Genomic DNA, 26,016 nt, shown 5'->3' with positions numbered 1-26,016 from the left:
GCCACCTCATTGTTAAAATCAAGTTCAGAGTGGTTTACCTGCATGCTTAAGAACTTTCTACTGTGTCTTAGTTACACTGAGAATCCCCCTGCAACATGCAGAGATTTGGGTGTCCCTTCATCCCTTTTCCTTGTACATGTGCCCGTTCTGTGATTTGCATTTTCAACACACCATCAATTCTCTGTGTCTGGTCAGGAAGTCTGTAAAGCATGCCCACATAATGAGAGCTCACCTATACACCCGTCCTTTTGTGTTCATCCTTATGTTCTCCATTGCAGAAGATAGGAGAGGTTGGGCCATGGGGACTGAAATCAGATAGATGAGTATTTACATCATGCGTGTTCTGTTGCCTATTAACTGCAGGCTTTTGAGAACATTACTTAATATATTCCAACCAGTCAGTGTTCATTGTTTTTATGTATACCTTGCTGGGGAATTTCTGTACCCAAATTCTTCTTTCAACATCACTCTTGCTATTTTTACATAGTAAGTTGGTTCATGGGATCAATATGAGGTTTTTTTTTTTTCCCCTTTCTTCCCCTCCCTGTTGTGTCAGCCAGATACAATCCTGCCTGCATACAGCCCTCCTGAACCATTTTTCCATATCATTAGTGATCATTAGTGATATAAGTTCATTACCCCTACTTCAGGTGTATAAATTTCATCTCCTGTTTGCATCCCACTTAGTAAAATAAAGATGGGGAACTTGAATGTCTTGTCCACAGGCACAGTACTCAGTAAGTACTCGATAAATCTTGTTGAAGTAAGCGACACTTTAATTTCCAGATGTAACTCTTACTTCTTTCGCCTCTGCAAAGTCCCTACTATTGAAAGGAGAGTGAGATAAACTGTGTTAAAGCACCAAGTAATCTGTTTTCGCATTCAAGGCTTCACAGACCGAGGTTCTCTCCCCAGTCTGGTGGGAGCAGGGGGCGTCGGGCACACGTGAGTGTGGTGCAAACAGCCTAGGGTTTGAAGCCACATAAACTGTTGGCTAGTGGTGCAACTTTAAGCAGGTTAGTTCATCTTCCTTAGCCTCTGTCTCCTCATCTGTTAAATGGGGATAATAAACCTTTTTCTTACGGTTAGATTGTGAATTAGAAATGATGAGAAAATATCAAGCCTAGTACTTGTAGTAACTGCAGTAAACGGTAATAGTCCCTTAGTTTATCCCTCCCCATCATGAAGCAAATCAGAGAACCTGGCAGCCTCTTCACAGAATCCCTCTGCCCTGTGAGGTCTTCTAGGACCTAAAACAAGAAGATGGCTCTGGTCATAAAATACCCTTTTCGTCCCACAGCCAGTATCATGTCTTTTTCCAGCAAATATCTAGATCTCCTCTTTTTCTTCAGTTCTTCTTCAGAAAATATGGTTCCTACTTTGGAGGACTAGACTCATACCTATTACACCCACCACAGCTTCTCAGAGTGCTGGTTTCTTTTCTTTATCAAATTCTTCTGTTTCCCTCAGGATGATGTTTTAGAGAGATGTGGATGGCTCCAAAGTAAAATTTCCACGGTACAGTTAGCTCAGTGCCCAGTTCTATGTCCATGCTTAATTTACTGTGACGTGGTCATTTTGGTTCTGTCAGTTTTGGGGTCATTGTCAGGCTCAGAACAGAAAATACCTGTGAAATAAAATATGAATGAGAGGATTTACGAGAAAATGTTGCACAAAAAGTCAAATCACAATATAGGCTGGAAGACAGCAAAGGCTTCAACAGGATGGAATCAGAGAAGCTTCCTCATAGCTTGGAAGACAATACAGGGTCATCATAAAGAGGAGGAAGTGAAACAGAAGAATCATGAGTCCACTACAAAAGAAATGATTATAAAGAAATAGTAAACATGGAAGGAACCTAAGAAAACTATCACAATGATTTGTGCTTTAGGTTACTTAGGAAAAATGGTGATCAGTTTTGCAAGGCTGATGCAATGACTGTAGGTCAAGGAGCCCTAAGATCTGCAGGTATCACAGAGATTGGCTGCAAATAAAATGAAGAAAATAAAACTGAAGTCAACTGCATGTCACTACACCATCTCACAGTGCCTCTTATTCAATATGACTAATAGAAAGATAGTGGCAGCCCACCAGACGCTAGTGAAGCCGGGTGATGGAGCTGGTGGCAGTAACTGGAGATCTCACAAGTTGGATGGCAGAAGGTTGGTCTGTGTCACATGATTCCATGGTGGGAGGATCAGCAGGAGGACAGTTGGCAGCAGCCGACACACAGCAAGGCTGGGAGCAGCTGGATCTGCAGCTCTGGGCCAGGCACCCAGGCAGGCAGCAGCACGTGGGGTGGTACCAGGTTTGGTGGCAGTACACGGGCGCACAGCTAGCTGGCTGGCAGCAAGGCTGGCAGCAGCTGGACTGGCTGCAGGTTTGTCCACAGCTACTGGACCCACAGCAGGTGGGCTGGCAACAAGGAGAACAGCACGGTCATGGTGTCAGTGGTGGAGGGCGGGCTCCTGTTAATGTTGAGTTTTCCAGAATCTCATGTCTCCTTCTGTTCTGGAGTTTTTATACAGGGGCGCCCCAAAGTTGAGACCAACGAGCAGGACTTCCTTGTCCTTCATAGTCATGGTGAAATTGTAAAAGAGGACATTGTTCTCTAAATGCAATGACTCTTCAGAAAAAAGTGTTTAATGTGTTTCTTAATTGACAGTAATCCTTAGAAACTTTTTCAGAAAAAGGAAGGCAGTCACATCAGCACCAATTTTGCTTTGATCATAGACTATAAACTAGTCACATGATACACTTTCTGATGGCCCTATGAGTGTCAGTACAGTCATCTCACAGAATCCCTCCTCAATTTTATTCCTTTGGTTGTACATAGATTAGAAAGTATACTTGGGGGGAGGGACACGATGCTGATCTCTTCACAGTGACAAAATGAAGCCATGCCTGAGTCCAAGTGTGTTTCCACAAAGCCTGATCCAAGACTTAGGCATCCCTCTGTAGCAACCAGCCTGCCCTGGGTAGCCCAGTCCTATCAGACACTTGAATAGAGGATTTTTGGCACAATGGCTTTCCAATGGCAAAGCAGAACCAAAGCAGGTGGGCAGAGGTAGAAGTAGTGCACTGGGGCTGAGGAAGCATCAGTTTATGTCCTGGGGTGACCAGCTGTACCAACTGAGGGATTCTCAGGAGGTGAGTTTTCACATATAATTGGAGGCAGTTCCAAGCAAATCGAGATGAGCTGGTGACTGTAACTACAGTCATGTTTTTACCCAGAGTCAATCAATTACCTCTCATCACTGAGTGCACTTTTTTTGGTTACTTAGTTTTTTTTTCTTTCATGAAACTAGACTAGATGAGATGATACCTGAGGTATCTATGAGTTCTAATATGTTCAAAACATTTTTGTGGTTGACATTGCATAACTGCTCTGGAAAGCAGTTTGGTAGTTCCTCTAAATGTGAAACAGTTACCATATGATCTAGCAACTCCACTCCTAGGTATCTACCCAAGAGAAATGAAAACATACACCCGCACAAAAACTTGTATGTGAATGTTCACTGCAATACTATTCATAATAGCCAAGAAGTGGAAACAATCTTGTGTCAGTTTCCCAAGGCTGCAGAAACAAATCACCACAAACTGGGTGGCTTAAAATAACAGAATTTTACTCTCTCACAGTTCTGAAAGCCAGTAATCTGAAATCAAAGTTCTGGTAGGACTGTGCTCCCTCTGAAGTTTCTAGGGGAGATTCCTTCCTTGCCTCTTCCAGCTTTTGGTGGCTTCTGGGGTTCCTTGGCTGGCTGTGGCTGCATCAATCCAATCTCTGCCTGATCTTTACATGTCTCCTCCTTTCTCTCTCCTCTATGTGCCTCTTATAAGAACTTTGGTCCTTGGATTTAGGGCCCACTAGGATGTTCTCATCTTGAGATCCCTAACTTAAGTGCATCTGCAAAGAACCTTTTTCCGAATAAGGTCACATTCATAAGTTTCAGGGCTCTTAAGGGATGGACATATATTTTGGTGGCCACCACTCAATGCACTGCAAAACCAAAGGTTTATCAACTGATGAATAAACAAAGTACGGTCCATCCATACAATGGAATATTATTTGGTGATAAAAATACTGACATATGCTACAGCATGGATGAAACCTGAAAACATTATACTAAGGGAAGAAGCCAGAAAAAAGCCCACTATTGTGCAATTCCATTTATATGAAATGTCCAGAATAGGGAAATCAACAGAAACAGAAAGTAGATCAGTGGTTGACTAGGGTTGTTGGAGCTGTAGGTGGAATGGGGAGTAATGGGTATGGGGTTTCTTTATGGCATAATGAAAATCGTCTAAAATTTTTATTACGGTAATAATTGCCCAGCTCAGTGAATATACTAAAAACCACTGAACTGTGCACTTTAAACAGCTGAATTGTATAGTCTGTGAATTATATCTCCATGAAGCTGTTCAAAATGAGGAATTAAAAAAATGAATAATGAACTGAAATGTATCAAGTATGCTTAAAAATTATGTCTGCATCTTTCACTTTTTTTTTCAGGAACTTTGTACCCTTAGTTTTATTAAACATGATTTAATGAACAAACTGGTTCAATGTTTTAAAGAGCCAATGATTATTCTGAGTTCCACATATATTGAAATATAAACTTACAAATTCAGATATATCTTGGCCATCAACCTATCTAACCCAATTGCCTCAATTTGTTAAAAAAAAAAAAAGTAAGTACAAGTTGGAATATCTCACCTGAGATTAGTGGCCCAGATAGAAAATAATGTTGGAAGATTAATAGATTGATGCTGTCTGAAAACCAGTGCCCTACTTCTGCCTCTATTCTCCTAATTTGGTGCTGATTTGCATCTGAAAAACTTTGTGCCAATCATCTTCCATGTAAATGTCGCTGATAAAACTGGGATTCTGAGTCAGTTGCCACAAACATAGATAAATGTGTTAGTCTTGAATCAGACTTTGTGGGAGATCAGACTTAGATTCAAGCAGGGCTTCCTTCATCACAGAATGCATCTGCATCCTGACCCTCTAAATGCCCTTCCTGATCTAAGTACAGTCAAAGGAGCAAAGCTGAGAGGGCAGAATTGTTCTCACCTTCTCAGAGACAGCAGGAGGAGCTATCACATGAGCAGATGATGTCCATGACCAGAAATGTTACTGGTGATGATTCCTGACTGTTTCATTTCTGGAAAATGTTCTTAAGTTGTAGTCACAATTAAGAAAATGATCAAACATTAATTTACAGAGGTATCTCTATAAAATGCAAAGAGAACAACTTCCTCCATAACAATTACCCAGTGACTCCAAAAACAACGTAAACAACAACCAGGAAAGTCCTGCTTATTGGTCCCAACACTGGGGGTCCAGTGTATAAAAGCCCCAGAACAGAAGGAGTGATCAGAATCTGAGAAACTCACCACTCAACAGGAGTTCCAACTTCCACCACTGACACCATGACCCATTCATGCTGCTCCCCTTGCCGCCAGCCCACCTGCTGTGAGTCCAGCTGCTGCCAGCCTTGCTGCCCCCAAACTTGCTATGAAGCTACTCAGACCACCTGCTGCAGGACCACCTGCCGCAAACCTACTTGTGTGACCACCTGCTGCCAGCCCACCTGCTGTGAGTCCAGCAGCTGTGGACAAACCTGCTGCCAGCCCACCTGTGTAACCAGCTGTTGCAGCCCTTCCTGCTGCCAGTCCACTTGCTGTGAGTCTAGCAGCTGCGGACAAAACTGCGGTGGGTCCAGCTGCTGCCAGCCAGCCAGCTGTGCACCCGTGTACTGCCACCGAACCTGGTACCAGCCCACGTGCTGCTGCCTGCCTGGGTGCCTGGCCCAGAGCTGTGGATCCAGCTGCTGCCAGCCTTGCTGCCGCCCTGTCTGCTGTCAGACCACCTGCTGCCGCCCTAGCTGTGTGTCCAGCTGCTGCCAGCCCTCCTGCTGATCACCTCGCCAAGAGCCATCCCCTGCATCCAACACAATCTGTCAACTGAGTTGCCATTTTGGGGGCAAATTCACTTCCTAGGTTTGCCAATTATCAGCATGCTCTCCCAGAACTTCTGTTACTCTTCTGCTTGTTTAAAGCATGTGAATCAGCTTGTTGGAGTGCAGAGGACTTCCCCCAATTCTCTTGCTCTCGTGTAGGTGGATGATGGGCCAGCTTTGTGCATCCTTGATATGGAGTTTGTCTGGGCTTTGACTCTGAAGTCAGGTCCACCCAGTCCCTCTGAGTGACTAAGGAAAACTAATTCTGGTAACTTTTTCATAGGTTTCTGCAACTGATCAATGTTATTCATAATCATATTTTCTTTATCAATGTACTCGTGGCTCTCACACCTTTCTTTTTTCTTTTATGATCACTTTGAGTTGTCTTCCTGGATACAGGAGTCTTCCCTATGTGTCTCTCAATAAATTCCGTATCATAATTTATCCCATATTGTGTTTGATTTATTGCACAGCATTCCTGATATAGGAATTTTAACCTGCTTTACACACTGTCTGCATTATCCATTCTGAGCATCATAATAGCCCTCCGACCCAATTACCTCCATTTTCAGAAGAAAAACATTTCATTGTGTAATGTCATGTAGCTAATCATAAACAGACTCATCCAGGATGAGGTCTTTCCTTGCTCAAAGGCACCACATTTGCATCTCAAGGAAATAGATGTCTGAGCCTCCGGTGACTATGCCCTCAGCAAGCTGTGGTTGCTGTCCTTGCTTGTGTGGTCATCCCTGGGCATGGACACAGCATGAGATACTCCAGGGAAATTCTGCATTCAGATGTATTTCCCTCTGCCCTCTACCTTCATGATAACTATCCCTCACTAAGTAATAGTAAGCTTTCTTGCCTGCTGATCTACTGACACGAGGAGCCCTAAACGACCAGAGGACATTTGTAAAATTAGGTTGTATCCCCTGACAGAAATGTGACTTCCATAGGATTAAAACCTTCAACCCAGGAGAGTCTAAATCCATGGAGATGGGAAGCACAGATTCCTGAGTATGTTACTGAGAATTAAAGTGAAGGGTTTCACTCCCGCATCCACCCATCACTTTCTGACACTACGTATACTACTTTTATGCACCTGTACGGTGCCACCTGTATGTGAACCACTTAGTGCCCACTGCATCAAGATACATACAACATGCAGAAGACAACCTATCAATCTCACAGGTTGTCACTCTAAGTAGGTTTCTCGGCTGCACATGTAGAAGACATTCCAATTTTCCATGAGGTGAGCCATTTCTCTGCCATGTGATGTGGAGCAGAGCAAGCAGATCTCATGGACTTCTGCCTGTTGTTTGACCTTGTTCACCATACAGCGGGTCCCTTGGTCCAAACTCATGATGATGATACTCTAAGTGGCTGTAATAGCACTGAGACAAGGAAGACAAATCCATACACAAAACACGCAATCGTAGTAGGGAAGAACTTGTGCCTTCTCTATGTAGACGGGGTCTCATGCAGAAAACTTGTCTTCGAGTGGGATGGTTCGGTGTCATGAGTGACATTACCAGTTAGGGCTCAACAACTTTCTTTGCTTCTGACTAACAGCACATACAGCAGAGGCAACCATGGTGAGAGGGACCCTGAGCTGTGGGGTCCACACAACCCTCTGCCTCTGCCACCATGGCTACTCTGTTGATGCTCTCCTGTGTAGATACCAGTGCACCTGAGGACAGAGGTGGGATGAGTTCTCCCGCAGTCGTGTTGTCTGGTGCCTCCTAAGTGGTGGGCACTGTCTGGTGGGCACCGACATGGGACACAAGGAGGAAATACTTTCTGCCCACACACCCATCTCCACCTAAGTGATTCTTCTCCAGATCTCCTTATCTTCCAATCATGCTTCTCCAGGGCTCAGTCCGATCAGTCAATCTTTCAGCACTTGCAAACAGTCAATGGATATCATTTCCCATGACCCTTCTTTCTCCCACCCCACAAAATTGTGACCATGTGTACTGCTCACAGTTTTTAAAATTGGGATAGCTCCTTTTTCTACTACCTTTTGAGCCCAGAAACTGTTGGTCTGTTGTAGTAAACATTCTATCTGGCATAAAGTGCAGCAACACGGATGGACTTGGAAGGCATTACGCTCAGTGAAATAATTCAAAGATAAATACCATATGATGTCACTTACGTGGTATCTCTAAAATACAACAAACTAGTGATTAAAACAAACAAGAAGAAGATTCACAGATGTAGAGGACAAGTGAATGGTTATCAGTTGGGGGGAGGGGCAACATGGGGGTAGGAGAGAAAAAAGGATTATTATGAGATTATATAAAATCATCTGTGTGAAACTTTTGAAAATTATAAAGCACCATAGAATTTGAAGAATTTCACTCAATAAAAATAAATCAATTAGAAAGCATTCTATCGGGCATAAAAGTTGCTGTTGGGGTTATCGACCAGTGACGTTTAATGTATTTCATGTTTATATAGTATAATCACATATGTTTTTTGCAGGAATCAAATGGAATTGTGCTGAGAATGATCACCAAGTATTCTATAGTCATTGAGATTGGCACTAAAGTCTGCTGTTGTCCCACATGGGTTGTAGCTTTTTATAAGTACTTTGGTTTGGATATTTCTGATTTGTAAATTTGAGGCTCACTTTTGTGAAGTTGGGCATACAGAGGTACATAAAAGACAAAATCTTAGATTGCCAAGGAGATGAAAGGGAAAAGGAACAATTCTCTACTAAAAGTAAGGGTGACAAACAGATTTGTTCCTGTGATATCACTTGATAATATATGAAAACACTAATCTGAAAAGATATGTGCACCCTTTTGTTCATGGTGGCATTCTTTACACTAGCCAAGAAACAACCTAAGTGCCCAACTATGATTGAATGGATAAAGAAGAAGACGTGGTTCACTCACACGCACACGCGCGCGCGCGCGCACACACACAGTGGAATACTATTCAGTCATAACAAAAGATGAAATCCTGCCATTTGCACCAACATGTATTGGCGGTATTTTGAGGGTATTTTCCTATGTGAAATAAATCAGACGGGGAGAGTCAAATTTTGTATGACTTCACTGATATGTGGAATACAACAAGCTATAATAAACATAAAGAAAGAAAGAGGTAAGTAAATACATAAGTAAATAAAAACATAAATAAGTGAACCAACCAAATCAAACAAACACAAACAGGTAGATACAGAGAAGAAAGTAGTGGTTATCAGAGGTGGGGGGCGGTAGGGAGACGGCAAAGTGGGTAAACGGGATTAACTTCATGTTGATGGAAACTAAATTTTTGGTGGTGAGCACATTGGAGGTATGCAGAAGGAGAACTATAATGTTGTACACACGAAAAGAAGAAAAGAATTGTGGCCCTTTCATGAAGGAATCTGCCTTTAGGCTGGCTCACCCAGTGAAAAAGAGAAAAAAGAGAAAGAAAACACCTCCAGGTTACACCATGGGTGGGCACCGTATGTGAGACAGTAGTCGGAAAATAAAGAAATGTTTAAAGGATGATGACACAATACACATGGGAAACAGTTCATGGAGTGACTTAAATATATTCCCCCAATCAACAGGTAGCGGCTGGCAGACCCGGAATGTGAATAGTCTTCCATACGATTTTATTTCCCATAACAGGATTCTTCCACCATAGATAATTTATGGTTGAAGATAACATCTGAGGTGAACAGATGCATGATCTATGAGGGAGCTTATACGGAAAATGGATAATGCAAACTAGAATCATCTTACAACACTGGCACAGACCCAAGTAGTAAAAATGATAAGACATGTCCATACATTTCAAGAATATTTCATCCCACTAAATCAGAATCTGGTAACATCTAGAACATTTAGAGAAACCACTCTGAATTTATTTTAATGATTAAGATCTGGTTAACCTTGCCAGGGGCCGTGGGGAAAACGAGCATCTTAGAGTTCATGCAGTTGACAGGGAAATGCTGTGCACAGTCAGAAGTGCATCCTATGAGGTGGGAAAACACTGGCCAGGATTAGAGTGAAAGGAGTATGATGTTGCAGCATGGGATATCAGGAAACAGGTTTATAATGAGAGGAAGAATTGCTCAGCAATGCTATTCTGACCATCTAACCATAAATGATCCCACTGAGCAAAAGACACAGGAGACCCAGGATGGACAGATGTTAACTTCATCAATCCTTATTCATGGGAGATGCCTGAAAATGAAATAAGCTGCCATGGAGGTAGGAAGTCACATCACTGGAGGTATCCAAGCAGTTGGCAGATGGAATATTGTATCTTTGATTGGCAGCCTCTGTGAGTGAAATCTACCAGGGGCTTCTAAGGATCCCTTCCACTATTTTTTTAAACATTTTTTTTTATTGAGTTACAGTCATTTTACAATGTTGTGTCAAATTCCAGTGTAGAGCACAATTTTTCAGTTATACGTGAACAGACATACATTCATTGTCACATTTTTTTTTTGCTGTGAGTTACACCAAGATCTTGTATATATTCCCCTGTGCTATATAGCATAATCTTGTTTATCTATTCTGCATATGCCTGTCAGTATCTACAACTTTTGAGCTCCCAGTTAGTCCCTTCCCACCCCCCACGCCCTTGGTAACCACAAGTTTGTATTGTATGTCTATGTTTCTGTTTCTGTTTTGTATTTATGGTTTTTTTTGTTTGTTTTTAGATTCCACACATAAATGATCTCATATGGTATTTTCTTTCTCTTTGTGGCTTACTTCACTTAGAATGACATTCTCCGGGAACATCCATGTTGCTGCAAATGGCATTATGTTATCAGTTTTTATGGCGGATTAGTATTCTATTGTCTAAATATACCACATCTTCTTTATCTAGTCATCTGTTGATGGACACTTAGGCTGTTTCCATGTCTTGGCTATTGTAAAGAATGCTGCTATGAACACTGGGGTGAAGGTGTCTTTTTGAAGTAGGGTTCCCTCTGGATATATGCCCAGGAGTGGGATTACTGGGTCATATGGTAAGTCTATTCCTAGTCTTTTGAGGAATCTCCATACTGTTTTCCATAGTGGATGCACCAAACTGCATTCCCACGAGCAGTGTAGGAGGGTTCCCCTTTCTCCACAGCCTCTCCAGCATTGGTCATTTGTGGACTTTTGAATGATGACCATTCTGACTGGTGTGAGGTGATAGCTCATTGTAGTTTTGATTTGCATTTCTCTGACAATTAGTGATATTGAGCATTTTTTCATTTGTATATTGATCATTTGTATTTCTTCCTTGGAGAATTGCTTGTTTAGGTCTTCTGCCCATTTTTGGATTGGGTTGTTTGTTTTTTTCTTATTGAGTCATATGAGCTGCTTATATATTCTGGACATCAAGCCTTTGTCGGTCTCATTTGCAAAAATTTTCTCCCATTCTGGAGGTTGTCGTTTTGTTTTACTTCTTGTTTCCTTTGCTGTGCAGAAGCTAGTAAGTTTAATTAGGTCCCATTTGTTTATTCTTGCTTTTATTTCTATTGTGTGGGTAAGCTGCCCTAGGAGAACATTTTTGAGATGTATGTCAGATAATGTTTTGCCTATGTTTTCTTCTAGGAGGTTTATTGTATCTTGTCTTATGTTTAAGTCTTTGACCCATTTTGAGTTGATTTTTGTATATGGTGTAAGGGAGTGTTCTAGCTTCATTGTTTTACATGCTGCTGTCCAGTTTTCCCAACACCATTTACTAAAAAGACTGTCTTTATTCCATTGTATATTCTTGCCTCCTTTGTTGAAGATTAGTTGGCCAAAAGTTTGTGAGTTCATTTCTGGGCTCTCTATTCTGTTCCATTGGTCTATATGTCTGTTTTTGTACCAATACCATGCTGTCTTGATGATTGTAGCTCTGTAGTATTGTCTGAAGTCTGGGAGAGTTATTCCTCCAGCCTCTTTCTTTTTCTCAAGTAATGCTTTGGCAATTCTTGGCCTTTTGTGGTTCCATATAAATTTTATTATGATTTGTTCTAGTTCTGTGAAATATGTCCTGGGTAATTGGATAGAGATTGCATTAAATCTGTAGATTGCCTTGGGCATTGTGACCATTTTAACAATATTGATTCTTCCAATCCAGGAGCATGGGATATGTTTGCATTTTTTAAAGTCTTCTTTAATTTCCTTCATCAGTGGTTTATAGTTTTCCATGTATAAGTCTTTCATCTCCTTGGTTAGATTTATTCCTAGGTATTTTATTACTTTGGGTGCTATTTTAAGGGAGATTGTTTCTTTACTTTCTTTTTCTGTTGATTCATCATTAGTGTAAAGAAATGCAACTGATTTTTGAACGTTAATCTTGTAACCTACTGCCTTGCTGAATTCTTCGATCAGCTCTAGTAGTTTTTGCGTGGACCTTTTAGGATTTTCTATATATAGTATCATGTCATCTGCATATAGTGACACTTTTACCTCTTCTTTTCCAATTTGGATGCCTTTTATTTCTCTCTCTTGCCTGATTGCTGTGGCTAGGACTTCCAAGACTATGTTGAATAGGAGTGGTGATAGTGGGCATCCTTGTCTTGTCCCAGATTTTAGTGGGAAGCTTTTCAGTTTTTCACCGTTGAGTACTATGCTGGCTATTCGTTTGTCATATATAGCTTTTATTATGCTGAGATATGTTCCCTTTATACCTGCTTTGGTGTGAGTTTTTACCATAAATGGGTGTTGAATTTTATCAAATGCTTTTTCTGCATCCGTTGAGTTGATCATGTGGTTTTTGTCCTTTTTCTTGTTGATGTGATGTATTACACTGATTGATTTGCGTATGTTGAACCACCCTTGTGTCCCTGGATGAACACCCCTTGATCATGAGGTATAATCATTTTTATGTGCTGTTGGATTCTATTTGCTAATATTTTGGTAAGATTTTTGCATCTATGTTCATCAGTGATATTGGTCTGTAATTCTCTTTTTTGGTGGTGTCTTTGCCTGGTTTTGGTATCAGGGTGATGGTGGCTTCACAGAATGTATTTGGGAATAGTCCCTCCTTTTTGATCTTGTGGAAGAGTTTGTGAAGGACTGGTATGAGTTCTTCTTTGCATGTTTGGTAGAATTCCCCGGTGAAGCCGTCCGGTCCTGGACTTCTATTTTTAGGGAGGTTTTTTTTTTTTTTTTTTTATTGCTAATTCGATTTCCCTTCCACTATTGAATCACTGTGAGGTCCCTAAGTCCTCAGTGTTGTTCAAGCACTAAGGCTGATTGACTGCTGACATTGCTGTAATTCGCTCAAGTCCACAATCATTGAAAGGCATGACATTAAAAACAATAATACATGGTACCATGAAATTATATTATCCATTACCTAGGCAAAAAGAGCTCTTTCCCAGAAAGGTTTTTAAGTTGACCTTCAATATTTTGACAAATCTATGAGGGCCTGAACTTGATTCTTGCAGATTCAGAAATCTACGCTTATTTCACTCTTATTTACATACAAAGGATGTCCACTTGTTGGGGCATAACAGTTTATCCATCATCGTAAACTGATATGCCAATTTTTTAATCACAATCATAACTGCAATAAATATAGTTTTTATAGGCTTTTTACTTATAGGCTTTTTTTTTTTTTTACCAGTTTTCCATGCATGAATATCTAAAGGAGAGATCAGTAGCAATCAGAAGATTATTTTGTGAGCAAAGAATTAGAAGAAGTATTTGGAATGATGAAAATTTGAGTGGCATCTTGCATTTATGTCAAACACGTGGTCTTTCCCAAGGGACTGGAAGACTCAGGCAGCAGTGTCCCTCTCCCCTGTGCACTTCTTGGCTGTGCACTGCCAACTTTTGCACGTGAGCCTCTCCTAACTCTGAACTTCCATGGTTGACTATCCCACCTGCATTTAAGAAACATGCATTCATTTTTCAAATCCTCCTCCAGGCTAGAGGAAATTCTGCTTGTCTTGACAAAGCCCTTTTTCTATAAAATACCTTTGCAAAAATTGATTTTGCTCCTATTTATGTCCTTTAAGTTCCACTTTATAGACGGGCAATGCCATCAACTGTAGTTGGTATGACTGGTCACGTAAAATTAAAAAAAAAATCTATTGAGTAACTACTAGATATAGTAAGGGAGTTTGGTAACAAGATCAGCATACATAAATTAATTGCTTTTATATATGTCAGGAACAGCGAAAGAATAAAAAATTTAAACTATAGCCTATAATAGCATACAAAATAAAATACCTAGAAATAAATTTAATAGCAGTGGGAAAGACCTCTACAGAGAACAGTATAAACACTTTGGCCACACACTTCTACGAATAATTCTACTCATGGAATTTAATCCAACAGAGATGTTCATATATGTTTAACAGGACAATTTTTATTAGTCCCAGATGGCAAACAGCCCACATGTATATCAACAGTATACAAATAAAATACATCATATTCATTCAGTGAAGATCATACAGAGAGGGGGATGAATGTCCTATGGATAATTACATGGATGATTCTCACAATATAATTTCTCTTCCTATTGAGAGAGATAATTTGAAACGAAAGGGGTTAAGTTCTATTTCTTAACCTGGTAATAGGGACATGGGTGTGTTCACTTTGAGATAATCTATGAAGTTGGTCATTTTCTCACGTGAGAAGGGAAGAGAATTTGTGGGGGACCGTATGAATTCAGAAGGAACAACGCACGTGACATGCACCTGTGCGTAAATCCTTACAGCAGGAAAGCTGTCCAATAACCCAAAGACACAACATGGGATGAAAAGTGGAAGAGGATTTATTTAGAAATGTGGGTAAGATTCCCTGCTTCTAGGGAGACACCTCAAAGTGATCATGAAAAGAAGAAAGCAGGGTACAAGAACCATGAATACATTGAACAAGAAATGTGATTATGAAGAGTATTATGAAGATACGTAGCAGAAACTGAAGGAAAAGTCATGAGGATTTTTTTCCCCTACGTTACATGTGGAGAGAAGGTAAAGATCATGATTTCAGAGTCAAAGCAGAGACCAACACTCCCCGTGGAGGATGCAGGAAGCCAGCACAGGACCACACACATAGGAAGAGAATCAGGAGGAAGTCTTCCACACTCCATCAGGCTGATTCACAAGCTTTTAAACAGGCAGATGAGTAACAAAAATGTGGTGGTAGAATGCTGGCTTTCAGCAATGTTTGGAAGTGACATTTGTTCTAGAATGCCAAATCTAGAATGCCATGTGAGATGGTGGTTCTTGGAGAGGTGATCAGCAGCAGGAGGGCTGGCAGCAGCTGGACACACAGCTAGGGCGGCAGCAGGTGGATCTGACAGCAGACAGGGCGACAGCAGGTGGTCTGACGGCAGACAGGGCGGCAGCAAGGCTGGCAGTAGCTGGACCCGCTGCAGGTTTGTCCACAGCTGCTGGACTCACAGCAGGTGGGCTGCCAGCAGGTGGTCACACAGGTAGGTTTGCGGCAGATGGTCCTGCAGTAGGTGGCTTGAGTAGTTTGATAGCAAGTTTGGGGGCAGCAGGGCTGGCAGCAGCTGGACTCACAGCATGTGGGCTGGCTGCATGTGGTCCTGCAGCAGGTGGGCTGGGAGCAAGGAGAGCAACACAAGTGGGACATGGTGTCAGTGGTGGAGGCTGGAATCCTGTTCAGAGGTGAGTTTTCCAGAATCTGGTGACTCCTTCTTTTCTAGAGTTTTTATACATGGGGTCCCCACAGTTGTGACAAATGAGCAGTATTTTCCTTATTTTGTTCACATTTTTCCATGGTCACTGGGGGAATTGTAAAAGAAGAAGTTTTCCCCTAGACACTATGAATCTTTAAAAAATAATCTTCTAATGTGTTTCTTAATTGAGAATAATTCACAGAAACTTTTTCTGATGAAAGGAAGTAGTCATATCATCAGTCTCATTCCTGCTTTGATTACTATTTGATCATGTGACATAGTTCCCACTTACTTGGGGAGGGTCAGAGCAGTTATCACTCCCCAGTTTTTCCTTTTGGATATATGTAGATTGGGGAGTGTTCCTGGGGAGGAGCATGCAGCCTGTATCTTTACAATGACTAGAGACCAAATGCGTTTTCCCACATAGGCCTGATTCAAGAGTATTTCAAATATCACTTTGCAGCAACCCACACCATTTGTATATGCCAGTTTCTACGAAAGACACTTGGGTAGAGGACGTTTGGCGATCTTTCAGATGGGAAAGGTGAACTGAAGTAGGTGGATAAAAGCAGAAGCAGTACACTGGGATTAGGAAGCATAAATCAGTTTACCTCCTGGAGTGACCAATAGTCCTAGCCAGGATGGGAGATTTTCACATAGGCCTGTGGGCATTTCCAAGCAAATCAAGATGAGTTGGTGACTCTCGTTAAGTCTTTACCAGCAGAGTCAGTGACTTGAAATCACTGACTGCACTTTTCCTGTTTTCTTCTTACTTTTTGGTATTAATATGAATTAGACTAAATAGGGGATACCTAAGGTATATGTGAGTTCTAACATGTTCAAAACATTTTTTGTGATTAATTTCATTTAAAAAGTGCTCAGATTTAAAGTTTACAACTTGTTAAAATTTATTCATTTTAAATTGGATGGAGTATCACAAAATGAACAACCCATGTTGCTATTAGTGAGTTAAGAAATTTTTAGTTCAGTTCTGCTTTAGAACTGAACGACCCTCTTCGAATTATACCCCTCATTCATTCCCAAAGTAAGTGATCATTCCTTTGACTTGTAGCACTGTTTGTTAGTTAGTTAGTTGGTTTTGGATGTTTTAGACTTGGTACAAGTGGCATATTATGGAATTGACCTCTTGTATACATTCTGATTGTGAGATTTTATCCGGGTAGTTCATTCATTCTTGTTACTGTATAATCTTCCACTGAATAAATTGACATAATTTATTTTCTCACCCTACTGTTGATATATATGTAGGTTATTTGAAGTTTGGCACTATTGGAAATATTAAAATATTAAAATAGTTTTACTATGTATGTTTCTGTACTTGTCTTTTGATAAATACGTATGTATATTATATAAATAAAATATTTATTTATTTACACATTTGAATGTATACATTCAGTTCATACAATGGAAAGATATTCTGTGCTCATGAATTGGAAGAATTAATATTGTTGAAATGTCCATATTACCCAAGGCAATCTACTGATTGAATATAATCCCTATTAAAATTCAATGTAGTTTTTACAGGAATAGGAAAAATAATCCTAAAATTTGTATGGAACCAGAAAAGACCTCAAAGCCTAAAACAATCTTGAAAATGAAAAATTGGAGGCATCATGTTCACTGATCCCAAACTATATTACAAAGCTCTAGTAAACAGAACAGTATGATATGGGTATAAAAAAGACACATAGATCAATGGAACAGATGCCCAGAAATAATCCACACACATATGGACAGTTAATTTACAATGAAAGAGGCCCAAGTTACAAAGTGAGGAAAGAACAGTCTTTCCAATAAATGGCGTTGGAAACCCTGGGCAGTCACATGCCAAAGAATGAACTGGACCACAGTCTTATAGGATACACAAAAATTAACTCCAAATGGACTAAAAACTTGGCTGCAAGACCTGAAACCATAAAACTCCTAGAAGAAAACTTAGATGGTAAACTCCTTGACATAGGTCTTGGCAATGAGTTTTGGGATTTGACAGTAGAAGGAAAGGCAACAAATAATCAAGTGAGACTGTATCAAACCAGAAAGCTTCTGGACAGTAAAGGGAACAATCAGCAAAATGAAAAGGCCATCCTACTGAATGAGAGAAAATATTTGCAACACACGCATCTGATAAGGCATTAATATTAAATTATACAAAGAACTCACAAGACTCAATAGGACAAAACCCAAACAATCATTAAAAAGGGGGAAGAATTAAGGAAAAGACATCTTTCCATAGAAGGCATAGATGAACATAGGTTCGTGAAAAGGTGCCCACATCACTAACCATCAGGGGAAATGCAAATCAAAACCACAATGCCGTATTAACTCACATCAGTTTAGAAAGACAATTGTTTAAAAGATATGAAATAACAAGTGTTGGTGAGGATGTGGGGAAAAAGGAAACTTGTGCGTTGCTGGTGGGGATGTAAATTGATATAACCATCATGGAAAACATTATGGATGTTTCTCAAAATTAAAGGCAGAACTACCACATGATCCAACAATTCCACTTCTGGGTATTTATCTGAGGAAAACAAAAACTCAGCAAGATATATATGCACCCACATGTTCATTGCAGCATTATTTATAATAGCCAAGATATGGAAAGTGCCTAAGTGTCAGTCGATGGAAAAATAGATGAAGAAAATGTGGTTTATACTACACAATAAAATATTATTCAGCCATTAAAAAGAAGGAAATCTTCCCATTTGTGATGACATGAATGGACCTTGTGGCTATTATGCTAAATGAAATAAGTCAGACAGAGAAAGACAAATACCGTATGATCTCACTTATATGTGGAAACTGAAAAAAAAAAAAAAAAAAACCCAAAGAAACAAAAACTGAGCTCACAGATACACAGAACAGATTGGTGGTGGACAGACGTTGGGGGTGGGAGGGTGGGCAAACTGGGTGAATGGGGTGAATGGGTACAAACTTCCAGTTATAAATAAATAGGTCATGGGAATACAACATACAGCATGGTGACTATAGTTACTAATAATCTATTGCATATTTTTGAAACTTGCTAAGAGAGTAGATCTTAAAATTTCTCATCATAAAAAAATTTTATACCTATGTATGGTGACAGAGGTTAACTAGACTTATTGTAGTGACCATTTTGTAATATATATACATTTCAAATCATTATGTTGTACACCTGAAACTAATATACTGTTATACAGCAATTACACTTTAGTTTTTAAAAAAAAAGCGTAGATACATACCAGAAGAATTCAGAAGGCCCACAATATCAGGAGAGCAGGTGACACTGCTGGCAGTGGAATGTTGAAACACTGTTTCATTCTGTCTACTCCTATTGATGATATGTTTGCCTCATGACACAGCAATTTTACTCCTACATGTGTACCTAGAAGAGAGAGAATGAGGCTGAAAAATAATTAAGAAATTGTAGTACACTGTTCTACATTTATTGAAATATGAAAATTTGTAAATTCAAATATACCTTGGCTATCACCTTATCGATTCTGTTTGTCTCAATTTTAAAAGAAAGTACATGTAAGTCGGGATTTGAGATCACTGGCCCAGCTAGAAAATAGCAATGGAATATAACAGATTGATGCTGTCTGAAAACCAGTATACTGCTTCTGCCTCTGTTCTCCTGATTTGGTGCTGACGTGCACCTGAAAAAACATTGCATCAATCATCCTCTACCTTAATGTCTCTAGGAAAACTGGGAAATTTTGTGTTGGTTGCAACAGAGATAGACACATGTGATAGTACTGAATCAAACTTTGTAGGGGATCAGATTTCAACTCAACAGGGCTTCATTCATCGCAGAACGCATGAGCATTCTGACCCTCTTAGGACACTTCCCAATCTAAGCATAGCCAAAGGGACAAAGCTGAAAAGGGTCGACTGCTCTGACCTTGGAAAAGCCACCAAGAACTATCACATGACAAGATGATGTCACATGAACAGAAATGCTACTGGAGATGATTTCTAAGTTTCTCATTTCTGGAAGAGGCTCTTAAGTTGTAGCCACAATTAAGGAAAAGATCAAACACTAATCTAAGGAGGCCTCAAAGAAACAAAAGAACAACTTCCTCCATGACAATTACCCAGTGACTCCAAAAACAACGTAAACAACAACCAGGAAAGTCCTGCTTATTGGTCCCAACACTGGGGGTCCAGTGTATAAAAGCCCCAGAACAGAAGGAGTGATCAGAATCTGAGAAACTCACCACTCAACAGGAGTTCCAACTTCCACCACTGACACCATGACCCATTCATGCTGCTCCCCTTGCCGCCAGCCCACCTGCTGTGAGTCCAGCTGCTGCCAGCCTTGCTGCCCCCAAACTTGCTATGAAGCTACTCAGACCACCTGCTGCAGGACCACCTGCCGCAAACCTACTTGTGTGACCACCTGCTGCCAGCCCACCTGCTGTGAGTCCAGCAGCTGTGGACAAACCTGCTGCCAGCCCACCTGTGTAACCAGCTGTTGCAGCCCTTCCTGCTGCCAGTCCACTTGCTGTGAGTCTAGCAGCTGCGGACAAAACTGCGGTGGGTCCAGCTGCTGCCAGCCAGCCAGCTGTGCACCCGTGTACTGCCACCGAACCTGGTACCAGCCCACGTGCTGCTGCCTGCCTGGGTGCCTGGCCCAGAGCTGTGGATCCAGCTGCTGCCAGCCTTGCTGCCGCCCTGTCTGCTGTCAGACCACCTGCTGCCGCCCTAGCTGTGTGTCCAGCTGCTGCCAGCCCTCCTGCTGATCACCTCGCCAAGAGCCATCCCCTGCATCCAACACAATCTGTCAACTGAGTTGCCATTTTGGGGGCAAATTCACTTCCTAGGTTTGCCAATTATCAGCATGCTCTCCCAGAACTTCTGTTACTCTTCTGCTTGTTTAAAGCGTGTGAATCAGCTTGTTGGAGTGCAGAGGACTTCCCCCAATTCTCTTGCTCTCGTGTAGGTGGATGATGGGCCAGCTTTGTGCATCCTTGATATGGAGTTTGTCTGGGCTTTGACTCTGAAGTCAGGTCCACCCAGTCCCTCTGAGTGACTAAGGAAAACTAATTCTGGTAACTTTTTCATAGGTTTCTGCAACTGATCAATGTTATTCATAATCATATTTTCTTTATCAATGTACTCGTGGCTCTCACACCTTTCTTTTTTTTTTTGATCACTTTGAGTTGTCTTCCTGGATACAGGAGTCTTCCCTATGTGTCTCTCAATAAATTCCGTATCATAATTTATCCCATATTGTGTTTGATTTATTGCACAGCATTCCTGATATAGGAATTTTAACCTGCTTTACACACTGTCTGCATTATCCATTCTGAGCATCATAATAGCCCTCCGACCCAATTATCTCCATTTTCAGAAGAAAAACATTTCATTGTGTAATGTCATGTAGCTAATCATAAACAGACTCATCCAGGATGAGGTCTTTCCTTGCTCAAAGGCACCACATTTGCATCTCAAGGAAATAGATGTCTGAGCCTCCGGTGACTATGCCCTCAGCAAGCTGTGGTTGCTGTCCTTGCTTGTGTGGTCATCCCTGGGCATGGACACAGCATGAGATACTCCAGGGAAATTCTGCATTCAGATGTATTTCCCTCTGCCCTCTACCTTCATGATAACTATCCCTCACTAAGTAATAGTAAGCTTTCTTGCCTGCTGATCTACTGACACGAGGAGCCCTAAACGACCAGAGGACATTTGTAAAATTAGGTTGTATCCCCTGACAGAAATGTGACTTCCATAGGATTAAAACCTTCAACCCAGGAGAGTCTAAATCCATGGAGATGGGAAGCACAGATTCCTGAGTATGTCACTGAGAATTAAAGTGAAGGGTTTCACTCCCGCATCCACCCATCACTTTCTGACACTACGTATACTACTTTTATGCACCTGTACGGTGCCACCTGTATGTGAACCACTTAGTGCCCACTGCATCAAGATACATACAACATGCAGAAGACAACCTATCAATCTCACAGGTTGTCACTCTAAGTAGGTTTCTCGGCTGCACATGTAGAAGACATTCCAATTTTCCATGAGGTGAGCCATTTCTCTGCCATGTGATGTGGAGCAGAGCAAGCAGATCTCATGGACTTCTGCCTGTTGTTTGACCTTGTTCACCATACAGCGGGTCCCTTGGTCCAAACTCATGATGATGATACTCTAAGTGGCTGTAATAGCACTGAGACAAGGAAGACAAATCCATACACAAAACACGCAATCGTAGTAGGGAAGAACTTGTGCCTTCTCTATGTAGACGGGGTCTCATGCAGAAAACTTGTCTTCGAGTGGGATGGTTCGGTGTCATGAGTGACATTACCAGTTAGGGCTCAACAACTTTCTTTGCTTCTGACTAACAGCACATACAGCAGAGGCAACCATGGTGAGAGGGACCCTGAGCTGTGGGGTCCACACAACCCTCTGCCTCTGCCACCATGGCTACTCTGTTGATGCTCTCCTGTGTAGATACCAGTGCACCTGAGGACAGAGGTGGGATGAGTTCTCCCGCAGTCGTGTTGTCTGGTGCCTCCTAAGTGGTGGGCACTGTCTGGTGGGCACCGACATGGGACACAAGGAGGAAATACTTTCTGCCCACACACCCATCTCCACCTAAGTGATTCTTCTCCAGATCTCCTTATCTTCCAATCATGCTTCTCCAGGGCTCAGTCCGATCAGTCAATCTTTCAGCACTTGCAAACAGTCAATGGATATCATTTCCCATGACCCTTCTTTCTCCCACCCCACAAAATTGTGACCATGTGTACTGCTCACAGTTTTTAAAATTGGGATAGCTCCTTTTTCTACTACCTTTTGAGCCCAGAAACTGTTGGTCTGTTGTAGTAAACATTCTATCTGGCATAAAGTGCAGCAACACGGATGGACTTGGAAGGCATTACGCTCAGTGAAATAATTCAAAGATAAATACCATATGATGTCACTTACGTGGTATCTCTAAAATACAACAAACTAGTGATTAAAACAAGAAGAAGATTCACAGATGTAGAGGACAAGTGAATGGTTATCAGTTGGGGGGAGGGGCAACATGGGGGTAGGAGAGAAAAAAGGATTATTATGAGATATAAAATCATCTGTGTGAAACTTTTGAAAATTATAAAGCACCATAGAATTTGAAGAATTTCACTCAATAAAAATAAATCAATTAGAAAGCATTCTATCGGGCATAAAAGTTGCTGTTGGGGTTATCGACCAGTGACGTTTAATGTATTTCATGTTTATATAGTATAATCACATATGTTTTTTGCAGGAATCAAATGGAATTGTGCTGAGAATGATCACCAAGTATTCTATAGTCATTGAGATTGGCACTAAAGTCTGCTGTTGTCCCACATGGGTTGTAGCTTTTTATAAGTACTTTGGTTTGGATATTTCTGATTTGTAAATTTGAGGCTCACTTTTGTGAAGTTGGGCATACAGAGGTACATAAAAGACAAAATCTTAGATTGCCAAGGAGATGAAAGGGAAAAGGAACAATTCTCTACTAAAAGTAAGGGTGACAAACAGATTTGTTCCTGTGATATCACTTGATAATATATGAAAACACTAATCTGAAAATATGTGCACCCTTTTGTTCATGGTGGCATTCTTTACACTAGCCAAGAAACAACCTAAGTGCCCAACTATGATTGAATGGATAAAGAAGAAGACGTGGTTCACTCACACGCACACGCGCGCGCGCACACACACAGTGGAATACTATTCAGTCATAACAAAAGATGAAATCCTGCCATTTGCACCAACAATGTATTGGCGGTATTGTGAGGGTATTTTCCTATGTGAAATAAATCAGGACGGGGAGAGTCAAATGTTGTATGACTTCACTGATATGTGGAATACAACAAGCTATAATAAACATAAAGAAAGAAAGAGTAAGTAAATACGTAAGTAAATAACAACATAAATAAGTGAACCAACCAAATCAAACAAACACAAACAGGTAGATACAGAGAAGAAAGTAGTGGTTATCAGAGGTGGGGGGCGGTAGGGAGACGGCAAAGTGGGGTAAACGGGATTAACTTCATGTTGATGGAAACTAAATTTTTGGTGGTGAGCACATTGGAGGTATGCAGAAGGAGAACTATAATGTTGTACACACGAAAAGAAGAAAGAATTGTGGCCCTTTCATGAAGGAATCTGCCTTTAGGCTGGCTCACCCAGTGAAAAGAGAAAAAAGAGAAAGAAAACACCTCCAGGTTACACCATGGGTGGGCACCGTATGTGTGACAGTAGTCGGAAAATAAAGAAATGTTTAAAGGATGATGACACAATACACATGGGAAACAGTTCATGGAGTGACTTAAATATATTCCCCCAATCAACAGGTAGCGGCTGGCAGACCCGGAATGTGAATAGTCTTCCATACGATTTTATTCCCATAACAGGATTCTTCCACCATAGATAATTTATGTTGAAGATAACATCTGAGGTGAACAGATGCATGATCTATGAGGGAGCTTATACGGAAAATGGATAATGCAAACTAGAATCATCTTACAACACTGGCACAGACCCAAGTAGTAAAAATGATAAGACATGTCCATACATTTCAAGAATATTTCATCCCACTAAATCAGAATCTGGTAACATCTAGAACATTTAGAGAAACCACTCTGAATTTATTTTAATGATTAAGATCTGGTTAACCTTGCCAGGGCCGTGGGGAAAACGAGCATCTTAGAGTTCATGCAGTTGACAGGGAAATGCTGTGCACAGTCAGAAGTGCATCCTATGAGGTGGGAAAACACTGGCCAGGATTAGAGTGAAAGGAGTATGATGTTGCAGCATGGGATATCAGGAAATAGGTTTATAATGAGAGGAAGAATTGCTCAGCAATGCTATTCTGACCATCTAACCATAAATGATCCCACTGAGCAAAAGACACAGGAGACCCAGGATGGACAGATGTTAACTTCATCAATCCTTATTCATGGGAGATGCCTGAAAATGAAATAAGCTGCCATGGAGGTAGGAAGTCACATCACTGGAGGTATCCAAGCAGTTGGCAGATGAATATCGTATCTTTGATTGGCAGCCTCTGTGAGTGAAATCTACCAGGGGCTTCTAAGGATCCCTTCCACTATTTTTTTAAACATTTTTTTTTATTGAGTTACAGTCATTTTACAATGTTGTGTCAAATTCCAGTGTAGAGCACAATTTTTCAGTTATACGTGAACAGACATACATTCATTGTCACATTTTTTTTTGCTGTGAGTTACACCAAGATCTTGTATATATTCCCCTGTGCTATATAGCATAATCTTGTTTATCTATTCTGCATATGCCTGTCAGTATCTACAACTTTTGAGCTCCCAGTTAGTCCCTTCCCACCCCCCACGCCCTTGGTAACCACAAGTTTGTATTGTATGTCTATGTTCTGTTTCTGTTTTGTATTTATGGGTTTTTTTTGTTTGTTTTTAGATTCCACACATAAATGATCTCATATGGTATTTTCTTTCTCTTTGTGGCTTACTTCACTTAGAATGACATTCTCCGGGAAACATCCATGTTGCTGCAAATGGCATTATGTTATCAGTTTTTATGGCGGAGTAGTTTCTATTGTCTAAATATACCACATCTTCTTTATCTAGTCATCTGTTGATGGACACTTAGGCTGTTTCCATGTCTTGGCATGTAAAAGAATGCTGCTATGAACACTGGGGTGAAGGTGTCTTTTTGAAGTTAGGGTTCCCCTCTGGATATATGCCCAGGAGTGGGAATTACTGGGTCATATGGTAAGTCTATTCCTAGTCTTTTGAGGAATCTCCATACTGTTTTTCCATAGGGATGCACCAAACTGCATTCTCCCACGAGGCAGTGTAGTAGGGTTCCCCTTTCTCCACAGCCTCTCCGCATTGGTCATTTGTGGACTTTTGAATGATGACCATTCTGACTGGTGTGAGGTGATAGCTCATTGTAGTTTTGATTGCATTTCTCTGACAATTAGTGATATTGAGCATTTTTCATTTGTATATTGATCATTTGTATTTCTTCCTTGGAGAATTGCTTGTTTAGGTCTTCTGCCCATTTTTTGGATTGGGTTGTTTGTTTTTTTCTTATTGAGTCATATGAGCTGCTTATATATTCTGGACATCAAGCCTTTGTCGGTCTCATTTGCAAAAATTTTCTCCCATTCTGGAGGTTGTCGTTTTGTTTTACTTCTTGTTTCCTTTGCTGTGCAGAAGCTAGTAAGTTTAATTAGGTTCCCATTGTTTATTCTTGCTTTTATTTCTATTGTGTGGGTAGCTGCCCTAGGAGACCAATTTTTGAGATGTATGTCAGATAATGTTTTTGCCTATGTTTTCTTCTAGGAGGTTTATTGTATCTTGTCTTATGTTTAAGTCTTTGACCCATTTTGAGTTGATTTTTGTATATGGTGTAAGGAGTGTTCTAGCTTCATTGTTTTACATGCTGCTGTCCAGTTTTCCCAACACCATTTACTAAAAGACTG

At 40.8% G+C, this 26,016-nt stretch overlaps 2 protein-coding genes and 1 pseudogene across 2 annotated transcripts; 2 read left to right on the top strand and 1 right to left on the bottom strand.

Moving 5' to 3' along the window:
• Positions 1-5,367: 5,367 nt before the first annotated feature.
• LOC102517764 (keratin-associated protein 9-2-like) lies at positions 5,368-6,412 on the top strand. The gene has a single exon (XM_014554142.2). It carries the CDS (start codon positions 5,434-5,436, stop codon positions 5,920-5,922), a length of 489 nt encoding a protein of 162 aa, XP_014409628.2. The 5' UTR covers positions 5,368-5,433; the 3' UTR covers positions 5,923-6,412.
• Positions 6,413-14,655: 8,243 nt separating this feature from the next.
• Positions 14,656-15,505, bottom strand: LOC116669176 (annotated as a pseudogene).
• Positions 15,506-19,747: 4,242 nt separating this feature from the next.
• LOC116669169 (keratin-associated protein 9-2-like) lies at positions 19,748-20,701 on the top strand. Its single transcript, XM_032498165.1, has one exon. The coding sequence runs from the start codon at positions 19,811-19,813 to the stop codon at positions 20,297-20,299; it is 489 nt and encodes a 162-aa protein (XP_032354056.1). The 5' UTR covers positions 19,748-19,810; the 3' UTR covers positions 20,300-20,701.
• The last annotated feature ends 5,315 nt before the right edge of the window (positions 20,702-26,016 follow it).

This window comes from Camelus ferus, chromosome 16, assembly GCF_009834535.1.
Source record: "Camelus ferus isolate YT-003-E chromosome 16, BCGSAC_Cfer_1.0, whole genome shotgun sequence".
NCBI classification, from domain to species: Eukaryota; Metazoa; Chordata; class Mammalia; order Artiodactyla; family Camelidae; genus Camelus; species Camelus ferus.
Note: the sequence above shows the minus strand (reverse complement) of the source record. Positions and strands in the feature narration are given on the sequence as shown.